The sequence below is a fragment of the Protobothrops mucrosquamatus genome, unplaced genomic scaffold, assembly GCF_001527695.2.
Source record: "Protobothrops mucrosquamatus isolate PMUCROS unplaced genomic scaffold, P.Mucros_1.0 scaffold_197, whole genome shotgun sequence".
NCBI lineage: Eukaryota > Metazoa > Chordata > Lepidosauria > Squamata > Viperidae > Protobothrops > Protobothrops mucrosquamatus.
This window is the reverse complement of record NW_015386273.1, coordinates 475,350-495,371: the sequence shown is the minus strand read 5'-3', so window position 1 is coordinate 495,371 and position 20,022 is coordinate 475,350. Positions and strand designations below refer to the sequence as shown.

Here is a 20,022-nt window from a genome sequence, read left to right as displayed (position 1 = left end):
TTATAAAGACCTGCCTCACCTGGGCCGGACACCTGGCCTGGATACTAGACAAGAGCTCAGATGGACACCAGACATGACATAAAAATCTCCCTTGATAATTAAAATACTCTGGTCCCAGATTGATCTGGTTTGTAAAAGGAGCACATCAAAACCTTGCATTGGATCCAGAAACAACTTGACAGTGATATATCAGCAGTATGGAAGCTACTTTTATTGATTGAGAACTTTGATGACTCTATATTTTACTTTCCACTTGTTGTTAAGCCCCACTAAGGTTTAAAAAAAAAAGAGTTACTCTGTGAAATCTTTTCAGGACCTAGCCCAGGGGTAGGCAACCTTGGCTCTTTTATGACTGGTGGACTTCAACTCCCAGAATTCCTGAGCCAGCATGGCTCAGCTTGGAAACCTCTCCCTTTCCCCTCAGCATGGCTGGCTCAGGAATTCTGGGAGTTGAAGTCCATGAGTCATAAAAGAGCCAAGGTTGCCTATCCCTGGGCTAGCCCAACACTTCACAGGTAGTGTGTTGTATGGGTCTTGGGGAGATCCTGAGTTAAATCTCTATGTAATCATGATAGTGAGCTAATTATGTTCTGTCTTCCTTGCTTCTCAAAAGGATTATTGTGAGGCTCAAGAAAGCAAGAGATGGAATCATTTATGCCATTGTGTTTGCAAAAAAGGTAAAGTATGATAGGCTAGGATTCAAGAAAAGTAGCCATTAAAACTAAAAAAAGGAATTTCATCTTTTGTGCCTATTTAGTAAAGTACATTACTCTTGTAATTTGACTTCTTTACCTCCATCTTCCATAACTTCCTTTCAGTAAGCCAAAAAATAAAACCTTAAAGAAACCCTACTTACCCCCCACCCCATCTAGAGCAGGGGTGTCAAACTGCCGGCCTGCAGGCTGGATGTGTCATGCCGAAACCGCGTCCATCCATTGCCGGCAATGGAAAAAAAGTCGCGATACATCGTGACACGTCACGTGATGTTGCGAGTTTGACACCCCTGACCTAGAGGCATTCACACACACCCCAAACGAAGCTGTTTCCCAGCACAAAGTTACGTTCCACCTGCCTTGAGTGTGCTTTGAAGCGTCCGAACCAGATGTACTTTCTCATTGATCTCTGGGTTCTTGTTACGCTTGACAAAGGATTTCCGGTAATATTCACGGGTGAACACCTGCTGTTTCCCAATAAGTGATACTCCTCCTTGTTTCAGACACTTGATCATTGACTCAAGTTCTTCTTCTGCTGGATCTTCATAAGATACAAGATACCACCGTGAGTTAAAATAGCTTTCAGGAGACAACTGAATAATAATCCAAAGAAATGAACACATTCTTGCAATTGCACATAACAGCATGGAGTTTTTAACCACCTAATAATAGAATCCTGAGAGGTTTCATTTCAAGTGGCTAAGGAGCACCGACTAACATTGCAGAAGGAAATCCGTAATACGGAGGCTCAAAAACATCCTCTATTTCTTTGTAATTCCATTTTTTTATTAGTTTATCCAACTATAACAGGGGTAGGCAACCTCGGCTCTTTTATGACTCATGGACTTCAACTCCCAGAATTCCTGAGTCAGCATAGCTGACTCAGGAATTCTGGGAGTTGAAGTCCATGAGTCATAAAAGAGCCGAGGTTGCCTACCCCTGAACTATAATATATAGTACAAAATACAAAAGAAAATAATGGGAAAACAAAGGAGGGAAAAGGGGAAGAGGAAAGTGTAGAGCAAAGGGGGGGGGGGAGAAAGAAAAGGCATTGACTTCTAACTCCTTTTGGTGCAATAGAATAAGATAATAACAAACCTCAACTTTTTACTTTTATATAATAACATAGACTAGCCGTTTCTATAACAACAAACCTATCTAATTGGCAAAACCCGAAATCAAAGTTTCATTTTTTTTTTCACCTCAAGCACAAAGTCCAGAAGCGGTTTCCAAGCAGAAAGAAAATTAATTGTGTTCTTTTGTTTAACCAGAGCGGTCAGTTTGGCCATCTCTGCTAATTCCATCAACTAAAAACATCCTCTATTTCTGTGCAGACTAGCAATTCAGATCTTGGCAAGAGCTGTGAAGCCAGCCTGCTACTTGGGGGAAAGAGAGAAAGAGAAAGAGAGAGAAAAAGGGCGATGGAAAGAGGGAGAAAGGGGGATTTTCAAGAACAGAATGGCACCATGTATTCATATTTACTGGCATGAGGATGTCCTAAATCAGCGATGGCAAACCTTTTAGAGACCGAGTGCCCAAACTGCAACCCAAAACCCACTTATGTATCGTCGGGTGCTGGGTGGGCGTGGCCATTGGGTGGGCGTGGCCCATTGGGTGGGCGTGGCTGCTGTGGTAACGGCAGACTGGGTGAGACCAAAAAGTTCAATCAATCAAGTCCAACTTTACGAGATCTTGTTTTTTCCCGCAAGAAGTTGAAATTGATTGATTGATTGAATCTTTTTTTTTTTTGCACACAGTGGTGGAGGCCTAAAGCGAAAAGGTTTTATAAAACCCATCTGAAGGCCTAGGACTGGGGCGACGGCACGCATGCCCACAGAGAGGGCTCTGCATGCCACCTGTGGCACGTATGCCATAGGTTCGCCACCATGGTCCTAAATAATAGCACCACCAATGGAACACAATGAAAAAAAAAAGGTTGTCAAATCTTCATTGAGTTACTGATATATGCACACACATGCCCATACTCCTTGTCAGTTTGGCAGGGGAAGATGAATATTGTAGTTTGAAATATTTGAGTGATGCCAGTTGGAGAAAACTGGCCTAAAGTTTCATATCAAATTTCCCCTGTTTCAGTCCATCAGTTTGGATATTCAACTGTTCAACTGTTCTTGCTTGCCTTTCTCTTATTTGCCTTTGCTAAGGGAACACTTAAGAAAACCTATAGAGACATTTGCACTATTTCATCCGTCTGCACAATTACAGTTGATTTTTCCAACATCTCACCTGCCACGTTCTTTCCAGTGAAGCTTGGGACGGTACCAAAGGTGAGCTCACCTGGAGAAGAGGGAGATGCTGTTTTCTCATCTACGCTGGCCTGGAAAAGTGGGCTGCCTGGAAGGTTTTGGCTACGCCCTGTAGCCCCTGATGGCAATTGAGCTTTCTCCAATTCCTTCTGCTTTGTCTGCAAGAAATGAAGAAAGAAAATAATGGATGCAGAAGAAATATAAGGGAATATGACCCCCTTGAGCTCAACCTCATCACATCCAACATTCTTCTGCAGTGATCTCTTCAATGGTTGCATTGCCATTTGGTGGTTGCAAGGAGCCGTAGTGGCACAGTGGTTAGAATGCAGTACTTCAGGCTAACTCACTGCTCACTCCAGGAGTTCATTTCTGAGTGGCTCAAGGTTGATTCAGCCTTCCATCCTTCCAAAGTCGGTAAAATGAGGATCCAGATTGTTAGGGGCAAATTGCTGACTCTGTAAACTGCTTAGAAAGGGTTGTAAAGCACTGTGAAGCGGTATATAAGTCTAAGTGCTATTGCTATTGCAATCCTTTCCAAACACAGCCAAATGCATGGATTCCCACTTTAGGTTTGCATGCTGGAATCAGGGCCTTTTTGGAAATCACAAAATGCCTTTTGCAGTTGCCTCTCATTCCTCCAAAATAATAAAGTCCAAATGACTTTATAAAAGGCATAAAAATATTTTAAAGTAAGAACAACCCACTATTTTTACAATGATGTTCCATCAAGAAGATACTGACCTGATCAAAGCTATGCCTAGGAGAGTCGTCCTCCGGATCCTCTGCTTCTGTTTCACTGTAGCAATCTAAATTGGAATGAGCCCAGAGAAAAAAAAATTAGAATGGAAACTCTGAAATAGGATGACTTGTACCACACCAGCTTTCTACCTCCATCCTCAGGATTCTATCATCCCCAGTCACCATGTTCCTTCCCTTTTTCCCTGATCTTAACTATGCATGCCTTGGTATCTGTGTATGTCCATATTCCCACTGCCCCCAGGTTAAAAAGGCAAGGACTTGGAGAAATTATCCATATCCAGGTTGATATCATGTTAGTGAAACCAAGTAGATACCAATACTAATATTAGGTCAAAATATTATAATGGAGGCAGATTTTTTGTCTGATTTTTTCAGGGGTGGGACGTGATACAGAATTGTCATCTTGCTTCAAGGCCATCTTGATTCTTGATTTCAAGTCAATCCCTTATTTAATATATATAATGCAGATGTATCATGTCTTATGTACTTGACCAGTAGAAAATAAGCTACTTTCAACAAGCACTCACCTTCTTGGTTAGGTGGCCCAGATTTATGGGACGCTGTATATTTGGTCATAGACGTGATCAAACGGCTGACCCACCTGGGAAGAAACACAGCTTGTTATTTTCCCAGATTCCAAGGTGTCTTCCTTGCAACGTTGAATATGGAAATGCTGAAAACAAATCTGTCTTCAAAACAATTCCCTTTTAAGACTCCATTGCCAAATTTTTATGCTTCTGGAATTTGTAAAAGTCCAGCAGCTTCAAAACTTTGTCTACAAAATGTACTGATAATGGGCACTCCCTTATGTCTTTGGTAAATTCTGACTGGAATCAAATCAGCAAAGCTTTCAAAAAAAGCTGCCTATTTATATTACCTTCCTTACCTGTTTTATCTCATCAGAAATAATCTGTTTAAACAGGAAAATCCAGAATGAAAATGCCAATCAAGATGGGGAAGCTCTTTGACATGTCAGATTTTGATGGAGGTACTGATTATTAGTTCCTCTCATTTATTTATTAAATTTTATGCCACCCATCTCTCCAATAAGGCGTCTCTGGGTGGCTTTCTTCCTAGATCAGTCCCTCTATCATCCCTTTCCATAGCTGAGAATAGAAATTTATTTCCACTCTTACTCTCATGAAATATATAATATTATATTATATATTCTCTGCTCCTATGACCCTCTGTGATGGTGTTGCATTCAAGACTTTGGGATCTGCTAATATTTCTTGAGGAAGAATCTGAAATTCTTCACGAATGTAGATCAAATGCATTAGAGACTATTAGTCTCTGAGACAGTTTGTAGGATGGAACACAAGTTGGCTACTCACATGCTCAGATCAGCCAGGGTTTCTGCTGCAAAGATGAAGGGCTTGTACTTCTCGTGGGTGAGTTGGAAAACACTGGAGAGGAAAAACAGTGAGAGTGGTAGGATTTCTCACGATGCCTTGCTGTTGAGAATCATACCTATATCCAATTACCAATTGGCATGGCTACAGCTGTATATCTAACTTGGAAAGGATTGTGTAATGATTGTGTAACGTGTGATTTTCTCCCCCCCCCCCTGAATTTTGCAAAGCTTATGGCTCCCTCAAGCCTACTTATAATGCCCTCAGATGTACAAGTGGTAACCTATTGGCTATGTAAGGATTTAATACAGAAATCAAGTTTGCTCTCAATGTGTATACCTCATCAATTAGCAAATCAAATACGTTTGTTGCCCACAAACTGCCGAAAGTTCTCTTCTAGCTGAAATTATGGGAATTTAACATATTTGAAGGACTTCAACATTGGACATATTTGAAGGACTTCAACACTCACTATTTCTTTTTCTGTTCCTTTGTGCTTTCCAATCTGTAGGCAGACACGTTGATTAATCCCACAGCCTTCTCATCCTAGTTTTCAGAAGAGGAACAGGAAAGAGTCCATTGACAAGAAAAGGAGAAAAGAGGTAAAAGTATTAATCTTTGGCCACAAACAGAAATATTTGGGACATTTTAAGGGCTTTTAATTTATCACACATTTTTTTTAAAAATAAAAGACGAGTTCATTCATTCAAGAGGGTTTGTTCTACGGAAGCTTGTGATACCATAACATTGGCTACTCTTAAAGGAACAACTGAGAACTATTCATGCAATAAACGGCTCCCTTTGCTGCCTTTTGTATGAAGAAGCACTGAAATATTTGGTGACCCAGATCAGAAAACTAAAACAAACCTTTAGGGAATACGTATTGCTTTTTTTTTTTAAAGTTTATTGAAAAATTCGCTTTCTTTTTTTATGTTTGCACCCCACCAAGAACGCAAGCAGCAAGCATACACTTCCTTTCCATCTTTCCACCTCAGCCTTTATGAGCGAAGGCATAGTGACCAGTTTAGAGTCACTCAAGGAACTTCCCAAGTCATATTCCTGCACCTTAATGACTGTACCACACTGGGTGTGCGAGAAACCCATGCAGGCTAACTAGCAAACAGTGTGTATGTCTTGAAGCACAACATAACTGGAAGTCATGAGGCTGGTGAAGGCTAGGCTAAAACAATCACTGATTGTTTATCTATCAGCCTTATATCCCAACATTGTTTTTGCACAACTCTAAGCACCATGCATAATACTTCCATTTATTTTCCCAACAAGAACTCTGTGAGGGAGGCTGGGCTGAGAGGGGACTGGCCCCAGCTCCCTGTCCTCTCCTCTCCTGTCCTCTTCTCTCTTCTTCCCCTTCCCTTTCGCTTCCCCTTCACTTCCCCTTTCCTTTCCTGCCCTGCTCCCCCTCTCCTGTATTTGCTTCAAATCTCTTTGGTAATGTAAGAGCAGCATTTTCATGTGGATTTCCTAGTCCACATAGTGGGTACTTGTCAGCTTAAATCAGGACCAGATGAATTGGGAAAACATACCCCCCTGACCTTGACATTTTGCAGGGCTTATAATTTCCTGAGCATAACATCATTCAAGAACTTAACCTTCAACATCCTATAACTGTGGGATCTCCAAAATAGTGGCCTTGTTCATTTGTCCTGGCCCTCACTCACAAACTTGTGATCTTGGCCTACCGTATTAATTCACTGTTGTTATTTTTAAAAAAGTATTTTAAAAATAAATGGAAAACTGATACGCTGCAAAGGAAGTCCAGCGTCACTTTGAGTTGACTGTTGCCATAGGTGTCAATTTACTCACGTTGGGGTTGCTGTACCAGTAAAGGTTGTGTCCCTTTAGCACAAACCAAAACCGTTTCCATTTCTGGGCCATGAAGCCCACGTGGTCCTTCTTTTTTAAGAGCCAACCGTCACAGTCCACCTGTCCCAGTTCCTGGCAGGAGATGCGTCGTCGACTTAGTCGGGTAGTGGCTCCTCATGAAAGCAAATTTAAAAAAGGGTCACCTAACATATTTTAAAAAGCTCTGAATGGGCCCCCACACCACAATTAAGTTCAGTTGATGGAATGAAAGAACTGGTGGAATTGAACGAGTTTCTGATCTTCCCCAGTGCAGATTCACACATGTGCATGTGCACATCCAGACACATGCACTGAATCTTGATGACTTTGGAAGGAGTTAACTCAGGGATGTCCATCCTTGGCAACTTTTAAGACTTGTGCATTTCAATTCCCAGAATTCCCTTGTCAGTCAGGGGGTAGTGTATCAAAAGCATACAGGTAATCCTTCACTTATGACCAGTGGTGGTATTCAGCCGGTTCGCACCACTTCGGCAGAACCGGTAGCTAATTTTTTGTTGCCCAGGCCCAGAATAGACTTCCAAAAGTGGCATCCATGCAGAGAGCCGGTTGTTCACATATTTGAATCCCACTCCTTCCTTCCTTCCTTCCTTCCTTCCTTCCTTCCTTCCTTCCTTCCTTCCTTCCTTCCTTCCTTCCTTCCTTCCTTCCTTCCTTCCTTCCTTCCTTCCTTCCTGTGGTGGGATTCAGCCAGTTCGCACCACTTCGGCAGAACCGGTAGCTAATCTTTTGTTGCCCAGGCCCAGAATGGACTTCTGGAAGCGGCATCCACACAGAGAACCGGTTGTTGACCTATTTGAATCCCACCACTGCTTACGACCCTTAGTTTGGTGACTGTTCAAAGTTACAACAGTGCTGAACAGGGGGATTTTTGACTGGTCCTCTCATGAGGGTTGCAGCCTCCCTGCAATGACATGATCACAATTTGGGTGCTTTGCAAACTGACATGAATTCACAAGGGTTGCAGAGTCTGAATCCTGTGATCACCATTTGGGGGAAATTGGATTTGCTTAACGGCCGTGGCAAAATAGGTAATAAAATCAGGCATGATCATGTGATGATTCACTTAATGATCATATCACTTAGCAACAGAAGTTCCGGTCCCACCTGTGGTCCTAAGCTGATGACTACCTGTAGCTTGATATTCAGGCAACCTGCCCAATGGTGAATACGGAAAGGTAATCACTTACCTTTTTGCTTCCGTCGAATTTCAGCGCTACCCTGTAGGGATCACCCAGAGAGAAGAAAACATGGTGAAATGACTGATGAGGAATTTGAAATACGCTAACCTGGAGTCCCCAACCCCTGGGCCAAGGACCGGTACCTGTCCATGGCCTGTTAGGAACTGGGCCGCACAAGCGACAAGTGAGTTTCATCTGTGCATGCACAGGATCTAGGTTGCATGTGAAACTATCCCCCTGTGGTCCGCCGAAGACCATTTTCTTTCTGAAACTGGTCCCTGGTGCCAGAAATTCGAGGACCGCTTGCTAACCAACCGCCTTTCAAAAACATAACTTTCTGTACCCTTTTCTCCCAAACTCAGTTCTTCTGAGGCTGGGTGGCCACAGGTTGGGCAAGGTGCATATGAACTAATTAACACAATTAAATGATTGGATTTGGATGTCTGCATTCAATCCATTTTGTAAATCAAAAATTAAAATTTAGCCTTATTTGCACAGTCCTAATATAAATAAATCTCACATAAAATGCTGCTTATATTAGCATCTTACCTGTGGAGATGTTAGTTCTAAACAAACCGATAAGTTAGCAAAAAAAAAAAAGAGCCTTACCTCTTTGGAATCTGCTGATGCCAGTCTCTGCTGTCCTCTGACAAATCCATTCTCATGTCTTGATGAGTCTCCTAGTTGATAGTCCTGTTTCCTAGGAGTGGAAGGGACAGTAGCATCTGGAGATTTAGGCCCCATGGCATCTGCTCCAAAGTCCTGCCTTTCCAGAGCAGGGTCAGGTATTGCCTCTGGAAAAAACAGAAAAAAACAAAAGCAGTCAGTAAATTCGGCCATTTTGGCAGGATGGTCAAATGGTAGAACTATACATGGAAAACTAAACCCAGCAAGCATGAGGAGCAAATCCATTGGCTACGTCCAAATGTACTAAACTAGAGAATGCCATAAGTGGCAATGAGTCTATGGCACCTACCTGGTTTTCTGCTCCATTTGAATTTTTTTAATGTTATTCTGGGGTTTTTTGAGGGGGGGGGGAAGATGATCATGGTGATCCTTGGGTAGATAATAATCAGGTAAGATAAAATGTAGGTAATATATAAATCAACAACTGGATGAAAGACTCTAGTTTCTCACTAGACTCAACAGATCAGTCTCCTTACCTGCTCCAGAAAGGACCTCTTCCAATCCACAGATATTATCCACAGGATGCCTGATGCAATCAGTTATCTTGTGCTCCTCTTGAACGGTGGGGAGATCAAGCACAGAATTCTGGGTTCCCTCGAACTCGGCAGTCATGCTTTAATGTGAAGGAGAAAAAATATATAATTGTTGATCTACTCTATTACATAACAACTACATGTTGCTTGCCAGACCCCCCCTCCCCCGCCAGATATCAAATGGTGTTCCTGCAAGATAAATGCATTTGTGGGCACTGAGAATTAAAATATTGGCTACTGTCCCTTCTCTTGGCACCAAATGTCATGAGATGCTGGATCCCCATTTCAACTTATCAATCCTAGTTATTTTCCAACCCAGCCTGCCCCAACTAGAAACCTTCCAGTTGAGACTGAAAACCCCATTATTCCCTAATCAGCCTCCAGTTATGCTGACTAGGAATTCTGGGAACTGCAGTCTCAGCATATCAGACACTGCCAAGCTGGGGAAGACTGTATAATCATTAGATCATAGGAATGAATCTGTAAACTTTGTTTTATCAAAACAAGCAAACGGTTGGGTGATTTTGCACCATTTTATCTCCCAAGCAGCAAGAGAATTTGAAAACTAATGTGTAATTCAGCAAGGGGAGCATCCCATCAGTTTAGGACTGGTGGGTAAATAATAGTTGAGAACAATAGTTGAGAACATCCTGGACAAAAGGGTTGTTTATTCACCAAATGAGAGCTAGATTGGACATAACTGGGCACAAAACATCTATTTACCAGGATATTAGCTACTTTCCCTCCCGTATGCCTACTTTTAGGGGGACATGATAGCAGTGTTCCAATATCTCAGGGGCTGCCACAAAGAAGAGGGAGTCAAGCTATTTTCCAAAGCGCCTGAAAGCAGGACAAGGAGCAATGGGTGGAAGCTATCCAAAGAGAGAAGCAACCTAGAACTAAGGAGAAACTTCCTGACAGTTAGAACAATTAACCAGTGGAACAACCTGCCTCCAGAAGCGGTGAATGCACCAACACTGGAAGTTTTTAAGAAGAAACTGGACAGCCATTTGTCCGAAATGGTATAGGGTTTCCTGCCTGAGCAGGGGGTTGGACTAGATGACCTCCAAGGTCCNTGGAAGCTAACCAAAGAGAGAAGCAACCTAGAACTAAGGAGAAACTTCCTGACAGTTAGAACAATTAACCAGTGGAACAACCTGCCTCCAGAAGCGGTGAATGCACCAACACTGGAAGTTTTTAAGAAGAAACTGGACAGCCATTTGTCCGAAATGGTATAGGGTTTCCTGCCTGAGCAGGGGGTTGGACTAGATGACCCCCAAGGTCCCTTCCAACTTTATCATTATCATCATTATTCCTTTTCTAGGCGGCGGGGGGGGGCACATTTCCAAGCTCCTGGTGAAAACGTCCCAACCCTTGAATTCTCTATGAGAGCTCATGATACCAATTTGGGCCGCAGAAGGATTGCTGGATTTGATGATGATAGAAGACAAACAGGTCAAGTATCTGGGCCAGTATCCCCAAGGACATTTACAATCCCTCCCACTTCCCACAAGTTACATGGGGGACCCTTATAAAAAAGATGGAAAACATTTTATTATTGGAAAGTTTAAAGTGCAGCCAAGTTGTAGCTTGAGAAATAGGAAGGGGGAAGATCATTAATTTCTTCAAGAGATATTCCATCTGTTCATTGAACCAGAGCATGTCCTTATGTTCCAAAATTCTCATTTGTGGTTTCTTTTCTATTGGAAGGTTGAGTGAAAATGGCATTGCGTGTTTTGTTACAGTGGACTAAGTCACGTCTGTAGGAAAATCAAGAAGCCAGCCTCTACTAGGAAATTTGTAAACAGTTTCTGGTGCCTTCTCCTGCTGCTATCTACTTTACTAGCAAGAGGTAGAAGAAAGGTAGAAGGTAGAAGAAAAGAAAGAAACCATGATCTGCACACATCACACCTTCTAATTCTGGGAGGTGGGGTAGTCTGGATCTCCCCTCCCAAAAAAAACATCAGCCTTTGCTATTGAACAGCTGTAGAGACTTCAACATTCAGGATTTCTACCCATGACGGACCCATGGGAATGTGAAGCCAACTCATTTGAGGCTTCCAAGTTGGAGAAGCTACCACTGGCCAACTGAAGTGGCCATTTCAAGTCCTAGTTTTAAATACTGTGAAAATAATCTGGTTGTTACTTGTCTGGTTTATTATTGAATTTATTATTTAGTTATTAGTTTATTATTATTGCATAAGTTTGCCAGAAAGAGAGAGAGAAAGAAGAATATATGCATGAGAGTTATATGTGCCTGTATTTATATAACTGCACAGTCATTTGGAGTCAGGCATCACATAACATAAATGAATGAATGAATAAATTTAAAAATAATGTATTCATATGTGCATGGTAATAGGAGAACTCTGCCTAAAGTCCAGCCTAGGATATGATGCATCTCATTTTAGAAAGGGCAGGAAGGCTGCCACATTTATTGGGTAAGATTTATATCCATTTTTCCTCCAAAAATTGAAAGCATCTTATAAAGTACTCACTCTGGGTTTCCCCCCAACAATAATAACCCTGTGAAGTTACAGGTGAAGGTGGGGTAATAGTCCTGACAGGTGGAGGTTTGCACCTTAGGCTTGTTGTGCAAATCCAGTTACTTTACTGTTGAATGTATTATAGATAACCACAAAATTGGTAAATTTAGTCAGCAGATAAGTAGGTTGGGAGAATACATCTATTATATGGTCATTTCCTAAGCAATTACTGGGTAGTGTCAGCACAGATGAGAAATCATTAAGCTGAGCGTACATAATTCTCATACATGAATATTTTGGTTGTTTTCTTGAAAACATTTCATTACCTAACTAGGTAACATCTTCAGGGCTAGAAAGGAGTCTGGTAGCAAAAAGATTAAAAGGAAACAAAAAGACCCCAAAACCTCCTCACCCGCAATCAACATCCAGATAAGCAGGGATTAACACCAGGATTAATTCCAATCAAGCAATAAACCATGCCCCAATCAAGGAACTACCAACCCAGAAAAACAAACAATAAACAAGACTGTAATCAAGAACTAGAAGAAAACAACATTTGACAGGGCAAGCCATTCTACAGAAACATAAAGCAAATCCTGCTTCCTTCTAGCACTAAAGATGTTACCTAATTGGGCAATAAAACATCTGCAAGAAAACATTTAGGCTCAGAGGGCATCAAGGACTCACACATTTTGCAATATGTGGAGAAAACATCTCAGGCTTGACCAGAAAACTCTTCTCTCTTCCCCCCCAGAGAATATCTGAGTCAGGTCCAACTCTAAACATACAGTAGCCTTCTCTGCATCACAGGAATGTTCTGTTTGCTCTTAGCATTCTCTTCCTTAGGCCATGGACCAAGAGCAGAACCTTCAGATGTCCACAGTTCACATCCCACATCACCAACCACACCCCATGGCAATCTTGCCAACAAACAGGTCCTGCACTCGGTGGATGTCTGACCTGGATGTTGGTGACGCAGAGCTGGCTGAAGAGTCATCACTTCTTGAGCTCAGGACTTCTAAGAAAGCATTTGGCTGCTGGGGAGCAAACAAAGCCAGTTAAGGACAGTATCTGTCTCAGGTGAGAAGCAATGCTTCCTGCTGCCAACTGATCTCCACTTTCAGCTTCCCGCTGAGTCACAATGAAACTCCTGGGAAATTGTAAAAGTAGGAGATGAATCACTGGTATATTTGGAAACAGAGGACAATGGAATTTCTAAGGTGCCTGCCTTGCTTTTCTAATGTAAAATCAACATGGTGTATTATTATTGTTGTTGTTGTTCTTGTTGTTGTTATTGGGGTGGCCCAAGACCTAAAATCTTGAAGAGATAGACCAGAGAGATTTTCAGGGGTTGGCAAATGGTAAGAAAGCATTTAAGCAAGGAGGATGAAGTAAGATAATGATGCTGGGGGTTCTCCATTGTTTTTTGGGGGGTTTAAAATATGCCAATCTATTCCATGGCTAACAACATGTAGGTGGGAACCAAGATCCCTAATTTGGGGAAAATGTGTCTTAGGAATGGAAGGGCAAGAGAATCCCAGGGATGCCCCACTACCACACTACACCATAGGTACTACATTGCTCCCTGATAACCACTCCAATCTACCCCACAACAGAATTTGCCCTTAAGCCTAAAGAGGTTCTAAAGCTGTTTTTCTCAACCTCAGCAATTTTAAGATGTGTTGACTTCAACTCCCAGAATTTTGCAGCCAGCATGAAAGTTGCTGAGGTTGAGAAATACTGCTTTAAAGATAAGAGATGCTCGAAGGATCATCCCTTATCCTTTTCCCTACTGAAAGTGGGGAAGACAACTGTGGTCGCTGATTTCATACATGAAGGACCACTTCCAGCAAACAGATGTGTGCTCTTCCGCATGAAGCAGAATTCCGGACTAATCAGCGATCTGGCATTGGTGGACATTGCAATGATTGGCATGTTGATTGTCTGGACATTGTAAAATTTGCTTCAAAACTTGCGCTGGCTGAAAATTGTGGGAGTTGAAGTTTTTCCTCTATGAAGTGCCAGGCTGGGGAAATTTACCTGGCTTGTACTTACTTGCTGGTGAGAAGGAGATTCTGGAGAACGGGGAGACTCTGAAGAAACCAGTGGGATTTTCTTCAGCACCAGTGTCACTCGACTGGATTCCAGAAGCTTCTTCACGAGATTCATCCGGGTCCACCCTATCTGCACAATCAACCATTTGCCTTACTTTTAATGATAAAAATGATGCTCTTGACTGCTGTTATGTTTTGGCTCATTGGTTATGCACAAAGCATTGTGAAGCGAGATAGAAAGCACCATTTTACATACAGTTATTCCTCGACTTACAACCACTGATTTAGTGACCATTCAAAGTTACAAGGGCACTGAAATAAGTGACTTAGAACTAGTCCTCACACTTATGACCATCACAGCAGCCCCGCCGGTCACATGATCAAAATTCAGGCACATAGCTACCAGCATGTATTTACCTCAGCTGAGGTGTCCCAGGGTCATGTGACTGCCATTTGCAATCTTCCCAGCTGGCGTCCAATAAACAAAATCAATGGGGGGGAAGCCCGGTTCACTTAATGACTGCCTGATTCATTTAACAACTGCAGTGATTCACTTAACAACTGTGGTAAAAAAAGTCATAAAATTGAGCATGACTGCCTTAACAATCATCTTGTTTAGCAACAGAATTTCTGATCTCAATTGTGGTCGTAAATCGAGGACTATCTGTAGATAAATATGGCTGTGAATTTCTCTTTCCAAATCAGATGAGTGACCATAAAAGTTGGCAGTGAGCTCCATTTATGAAACACCCTCTCAGCAGACCTGTTTGGTACATACAGCATTATATTTTTCAGGTCACAAAGATGCAATTCGCTTTCAAGAGCAACTGAACATTGTTTTTGTGGTTAATTTTATTGTGATACTATTACTTTTGTGGCGTATTTTAAAAGTCTCTATTACATTACTGTCTATGCTTTTATATGGGGTACATCGAAATGAATGCACATGTACAGAGACAGCTGGGAGCAGCTTCCTACATGAAATCATGAAAACCTGGAAGAAGACATGGCTACTTTCATGAGTCAATGAGAGATGCTTCATTTCGTGGGCCTTTGTGTTCCAAAGCATCTTTTTGCAAGGGTTTACACAGCCCTATAGTCTAATTTGGTAATGTTCACGTTTTAGCCCATGCAACATGTCATTTTGCTAAGATTTTAGTGTATTTGGGACTTCATGTGAGAAACCTAGTAATACAAACCCACAGAGTCACAAACACCACAACACGATCACAATTGGATAGTGCCAGAACGTCCATTGGCAAATTAATTACTTTTGTAATCAATGATATCCCTCAATAAAAAATATGATCACCTTTGGTAGAAAAAAATCATCTGCCTTAGACCTTGGCGAGTCATTGCAGAATTTATTTGGGCAGTGCACTTTCTATTAACTTAAAAGTTAATCACATGAGCTAATGCAGAGACTATGCTGGCCAGCTATTGTAGGAGGAGAGCTGTGTTAGTCCGTGGGAGCAAAGAAATTGCAGCAACTCTTTCCTGACTAATGAATTTTATTAAAAGGCAGCAGCTTTCATGAGTTGCAGTCAGTCAAGCCTGCTGTTTTACAGAGGACTGTTCTCTTATTTGAAGAGTTGGCGTGTTTTACTTCAGCTTAAAGATGTGCAATCACAGGAAGTCAGGAAAGTTGGAAGCAGCCATCGCCACTCAGCAGGTGGGCAATACTCAAAGTCTCTCTCACACTATAAGGAGCTAAAGCCTAATTTAATTATTTTGATGTTTATGTTTATATACATATATTAGCACATGGGAACTTTTCCATCTTTTCTCCTTCGGAAGTAGGGAGAGATGCTTTTCGTGACCATAAATGATCCCCCCCCCCCATCATCCAGCCAAGCAACTTCATGCAGCAGAAAAAGTAAAGCAAGTAATAATTAAGGTCTGCCCCATACAGGTTGATCTCTCCCTTATAGGGTACCTCAGCATCCCAGTTCGTCCTGCCCCAGGAACCAAGCAGAGAAGAAGCCCTGACTTACCACCACCTGGTCATTAACTTGGACTATTTCATCGCCTGGAAAGACCTTGCTGTACTGATCAACAGGAATCTGGAAGGAGAAAAAACCAAGAGACCCTCAAGGAAAGACTGCCTTTGGAGGTAAAGGGCTGAAAAGGCAGTACGGACAATCTCAAGGATTTATATAATTCTAATAAGAAACTTTTTGGACAAGAAAAGCCAAACTCCTTGGGGGTGGAGAAGGAAAGATTCCTGCCCAGGGGATTAAGTATTAACTTCAAGCTTGACCTTTTGGTTAATTCTAGCTCAATAAAGAATGCAAGGGAACGAAGGAGGCAGCTGTGCCAAGGAGAGGAGGGGAAGGGAAGGGGAAAATGGTAATTAGCCAAGTATGATGCAAAGTCCCCACGGGAGAGAAGAAATAATGACAATTGGACTGAGCCACATTTTCACAGGCAACCGTTTGAAAAAGAAAGATGAACTAGCCTTGGAAGCCTGTTGCCAAAGAAGGTCTATTTTAAGGACTGGAGTTATGGTGACTCTGCTAGTCTTGGGAATTGCATTGGGAGGGGGAGAGGCAGAGCTATGAACTAAACCCGCTCCCACTGCACACTCACCTCTCGGGCAGTCCCTGATATCAAATGGAGACAGGAGGGCAAGGACTTAATCTCTAGGCCCTGTGGAGAGAAGATTTAGGAGACAGGCTTATCAGCTCAACTCTGGCTCCGCAAGAGGCAGCTGCCTCGCTTGTCCGTTCAGTTCCTGGCATCTCCCTCGAGTCACTGGATAGCAATGGCTCATCCAAGGAGATCAGCCTTTCCTAATGCAACACCCTTCAGATAATGCATTCATGGATGGGAGGAGGTACAAAAACATTTGAAGGAGGTCCAAAACATCCAGGTTGAAGAATGCCAGATGATGCAAAACTGGCCAAGATGGACCAACCCAGTGGAAGGCAGTTTCATATGTAAACAGCTGTGACATTGACCATATATATGTCACAGCTTGGGGTTGCTAATTCCTGGATAATTTTATATATGTATAGCTATACAAAATTATAATTATAAATTACATATGGAAAAACTATCCTGGAATTGAAGCTGGGATATTAACCATTGTTCTTTTTAGCAAAGAACCCTAAAATAAGGGGATGTCCACATAGGGATTAGCTGCGTAGGCGGAGAATGATAGATGTGGGAGTCCAATATTGGTCAGACTTGTGTGGTACTTGGGAAAATTCCTGTTCCAACCATAGCAAGATAAGATTGATAAAGAGGCCCTTTTTTGAAACCCCTGGGAGAATGACTCCATAAAGGCATCTGTGTAAGTTCTCATGGTATCGATCACATGATGGGACCTGGAACAAGACGTTCTTCAGGAGGCCAACTCCTCCATGCTAAACTCTTCTCTCCTTCACCTCATTCTTCATCTGCCCTGGCAATGGTTCTTCAGCATCTCCAGCACATTCTGGCTGTTTTGCCTCTTTCTTTCCTTTTATGTTTTCCCTCTTCAGACATTTTAGGCACTTCCTCAAAACTTGAGATTCCCAAAAGACCTCTCTCTTTGGTGTGGGAGCTTACAAGATTTACCAGTGTTTTCCAGACCCTTTCAGATCTGCAAGGCAAATATTATTTATCACACAAGATTTGTGTGGAACTGAGTCAATTACTTGGAGAGAAAAATACGTGTGAAAAAAATAAGAGTGTGGCTCTGCTCACTAGTAGTTTTGATCATGCCCACAAACCAGTGTTAAGACCCCCAATGAGTCCCACAAGAGACAAAAAGGGTATTGGTGGCCAAGAACTGTTGTAGAATGAATAAGGTACATATTAAGTTAGAGGACTTTGCCTTCAGCTCTCTTTGTCCAGAAGAGCTGTAGTACTGACAGTGCCAGACTCACCAAATTATCTTCTGGGCCTGCAGGTTCAAGTTCCACCGTTTCCAAGATGGCTGTTTGATCCAGGAGGTTAGCTGGGCTGCAGTGCAAGATATGTTCACAGATTCCAGAGATGTGTCTTCCCTGCAGAGTGGAAAGCATAGCTTGAACTGCCCTGTACAGTGGTGTCCTCAAGAGTGACCACTCTAAGAACAAGTGAGATCCAAAGAATCCTAACATATAAACCAGAGGTCCCCAACCTTTGGGGCACTAGGGACCGGTTCAGTGGAGAGAGGTTTTTCCATGGACCAGAGGGTTTGTGGTTTTTTGTGCTGCCTGCATCTCGCGGATGGGGCTTTGCTTGTTTGTGCGGACTGGTTGCTGACATGCCGCAGCCTGGTACTGGTCCACGTACTGGGGGTTGGGGACCCCTGATATAAACCATGGACCTGTGAAATGTGCTTAGCTACAACCTGGCAAATGCGACTGAGTTATTTTTATAGACCTTCTGCAGATCTTTTCAGGTCACTTAGGAAACAGTTAAAAGGTAAATCTCTCTTATGTAGTAATAAACAATGCTCCCTACTAAAGATATGGTGATGGTCACCTGCTAGGAGGGTTTGCTTACACCATTTGGGGCTCAGTACTCAGTCCAGTACTGTGACTGGTTTAAAATTGGCCCCCAAACTAAAAACCATTCTTTCTGGTGATGTTACTACAACACCTTAGGACAACTTCTTACGATCTTCATCAGGTCAAGAGGTATAGTTGTGGCCATAATCCTTTAGAATTGACCCATGTCTGCCTGGGAATGGATGTATGGAAATGAAGTATTTCCAATAGACATGTGGCTGGCCAGATGGTCTAGAACAGGGGTAGGCAACCTTGGCTCTTTTATGACTCGTGGACTTCAACTCCCAGAATTCCTGAGCCAGCCATGCTGAGGGGAAAGGGAGAGGTTTCCAAGCTGAGCCATGCTGGCTCAGGAATTCTGGCAGTTGAAGTCCACAAGTCATAAAAGAGCCAAGGTTGCCTACCCCTGCTCTAGAGGCTAGAGGACTAGATTATCCTTGGTCTGATCCCACAACTTTCTTCTTCTGTGTGTTAATTGGAGAAGAGGAGGAGTTAGAAAGATATTCGCATCTCCACCAATGACTTTTCAGACAAACCGACTTAGATTCTGTATATAAGGCAATTATATGGCTATTAACCCAAGGAAGGTTGGGAAATTTGTAGTTTCAACACTGTGGTGGGGACCCAGATCTTTTCACTACTTACGATCAGCAAAATTCGGTCCTCTCTCTCAGACACAGTGCACTCCTATAGGGACAAATACAAAGAAAGGTACATTAATAGAAGCTGGGGTTGTTGATTCAAGTTAGACCACCTTTTCTAGTTGAACTAGACACCTTTTCACCAAGATCAAAGGTATGATGAATTCACAGAAATTCAGATGGCATTCCAATCCTCCTCCTAATTGGATTCATTGCAATTCCAATTCAGAGCGGCACATGGAATTTGGGCACCCATGCATTACCCAAAGCTTTAAACAGAGTCAACTAGGAAAGGTGTTTAATCTTAAAATGGTCACTTTATCAGCTTAAGAACAGGAGGCATGCATCTTATAACTGTGGGAAATATGTATATGAAGTTTACACAACTGTTTTAATAAAGGATGACCATAATTCATTATGATCATCCATGAATAATCTGTGTCTGGAAGCAACTTATTCATATATATACTGTATGTGTAGAGCAGCCCTTAATCTTGTTGTTATTGCTCTCTTTTCCACTTAATGTCTTCGCCTTTATTTTCTTTACTTAAATAAAGGCAAAAAAAAACCCCTCAACAACAATCCCATCACTCAACCATGGGAGATACAGGAAATTCGAAAAGGTGACAATGTTTTGGCATCCAGGAGTACCACACATTCAGGTTTTAGTCGTTACCATACTCGTTTTTAAGTCCAATTTTGATCAGCTAATATCACACATTTGAGCAATTTTTTAAAATTAGCTTTTGCTTGTTCAAAGCAAAGATTTCATACAGAATAACAGAGATGAAAGGAACTTTAGAGGTCTTCCCTCCTCAAGCAGGAGACCCTATACCATTTCAGACAAACGGCTGTCCAATGTCTTCTTAAAATGCTCCAGTAATGGAGCATCCACAACCTCTGAAGGCAAGTTGTTCCACTGGTCAATTGTTCTGTCAGGAAATTTCTCCTTATTTCTAGGTTGGTCTTCTCATTGATTAGTTTCCATCC

At 42.1% G+C, this 20,022-nt stretch overlaps 1 protein-coding gene across 1 annotated transcript in view; it reads right to left on the bottom strand.

The window, feature by feature from the left end:
* Nucleotides 1-20,022, bottom strand: part of CNKSR1 (connector enhancer of kinase suppressor of Ras 1) — a 28,112-nt gene that overhangs the window by 1,566 nt on the left and 6,524 nt on the right. The window contains exons 5-20 of the mRNA XM_029285928.1: nt 19,037-19,078; nt 17,783-17,902; nt 16,500-16,559; nt 15,905-15,973; nt 13,912-14,040; nt 12,817-12,893; nt 9,314-9,450; nt 8,760-8,944; nt 8,160-8,190; nt 6,913-7,085; nt 5,561-5,634; nt 5,071-5,142; nt 4,264-4,337; nt 3,719-3,783; nt 2,958-3,135; nt 1,073-1,254 (exon numbers count right to left, since the gene is read on the bottom strand). Of these exons, the coding sequence (XP_029141761.1) occupies nt 1,073-1,254; nt 2,958-3,135; nt 3,719-3,783; nt 4,264-4,337; nt 5,071-5,142; nt 5,561-5,634; nt 6,913-7,085; nt 8,160-8,190; nt 8,760-8,944; nt 9,314-9,450; nt 12,817-12,893; nt 13,912-14,040; nt 15,905-15,973; nt 16,500-16,559; nt 17,783-17,902; nt 19,037-19,078 (1,668 nt within the window). The remainder of the gene's footprint in view (nt 1-1,072; nt 1,255-2,957; nt 3,136-3,718; nt 3,784-4,263; nt 4,338-5,070; nt 5,143-5,560; nt 5,635-6,912; nt 7,086-8,159; nt 8,191-8,759; nt 8,945-9,313; nt 9,451-12,816; nt 12,894-13,911; nt 14,041-15,904; nt 15,974-16,499; nt 16,560-17,782; nt 17,903-19,036; nt 19,079-20,022) is intronic.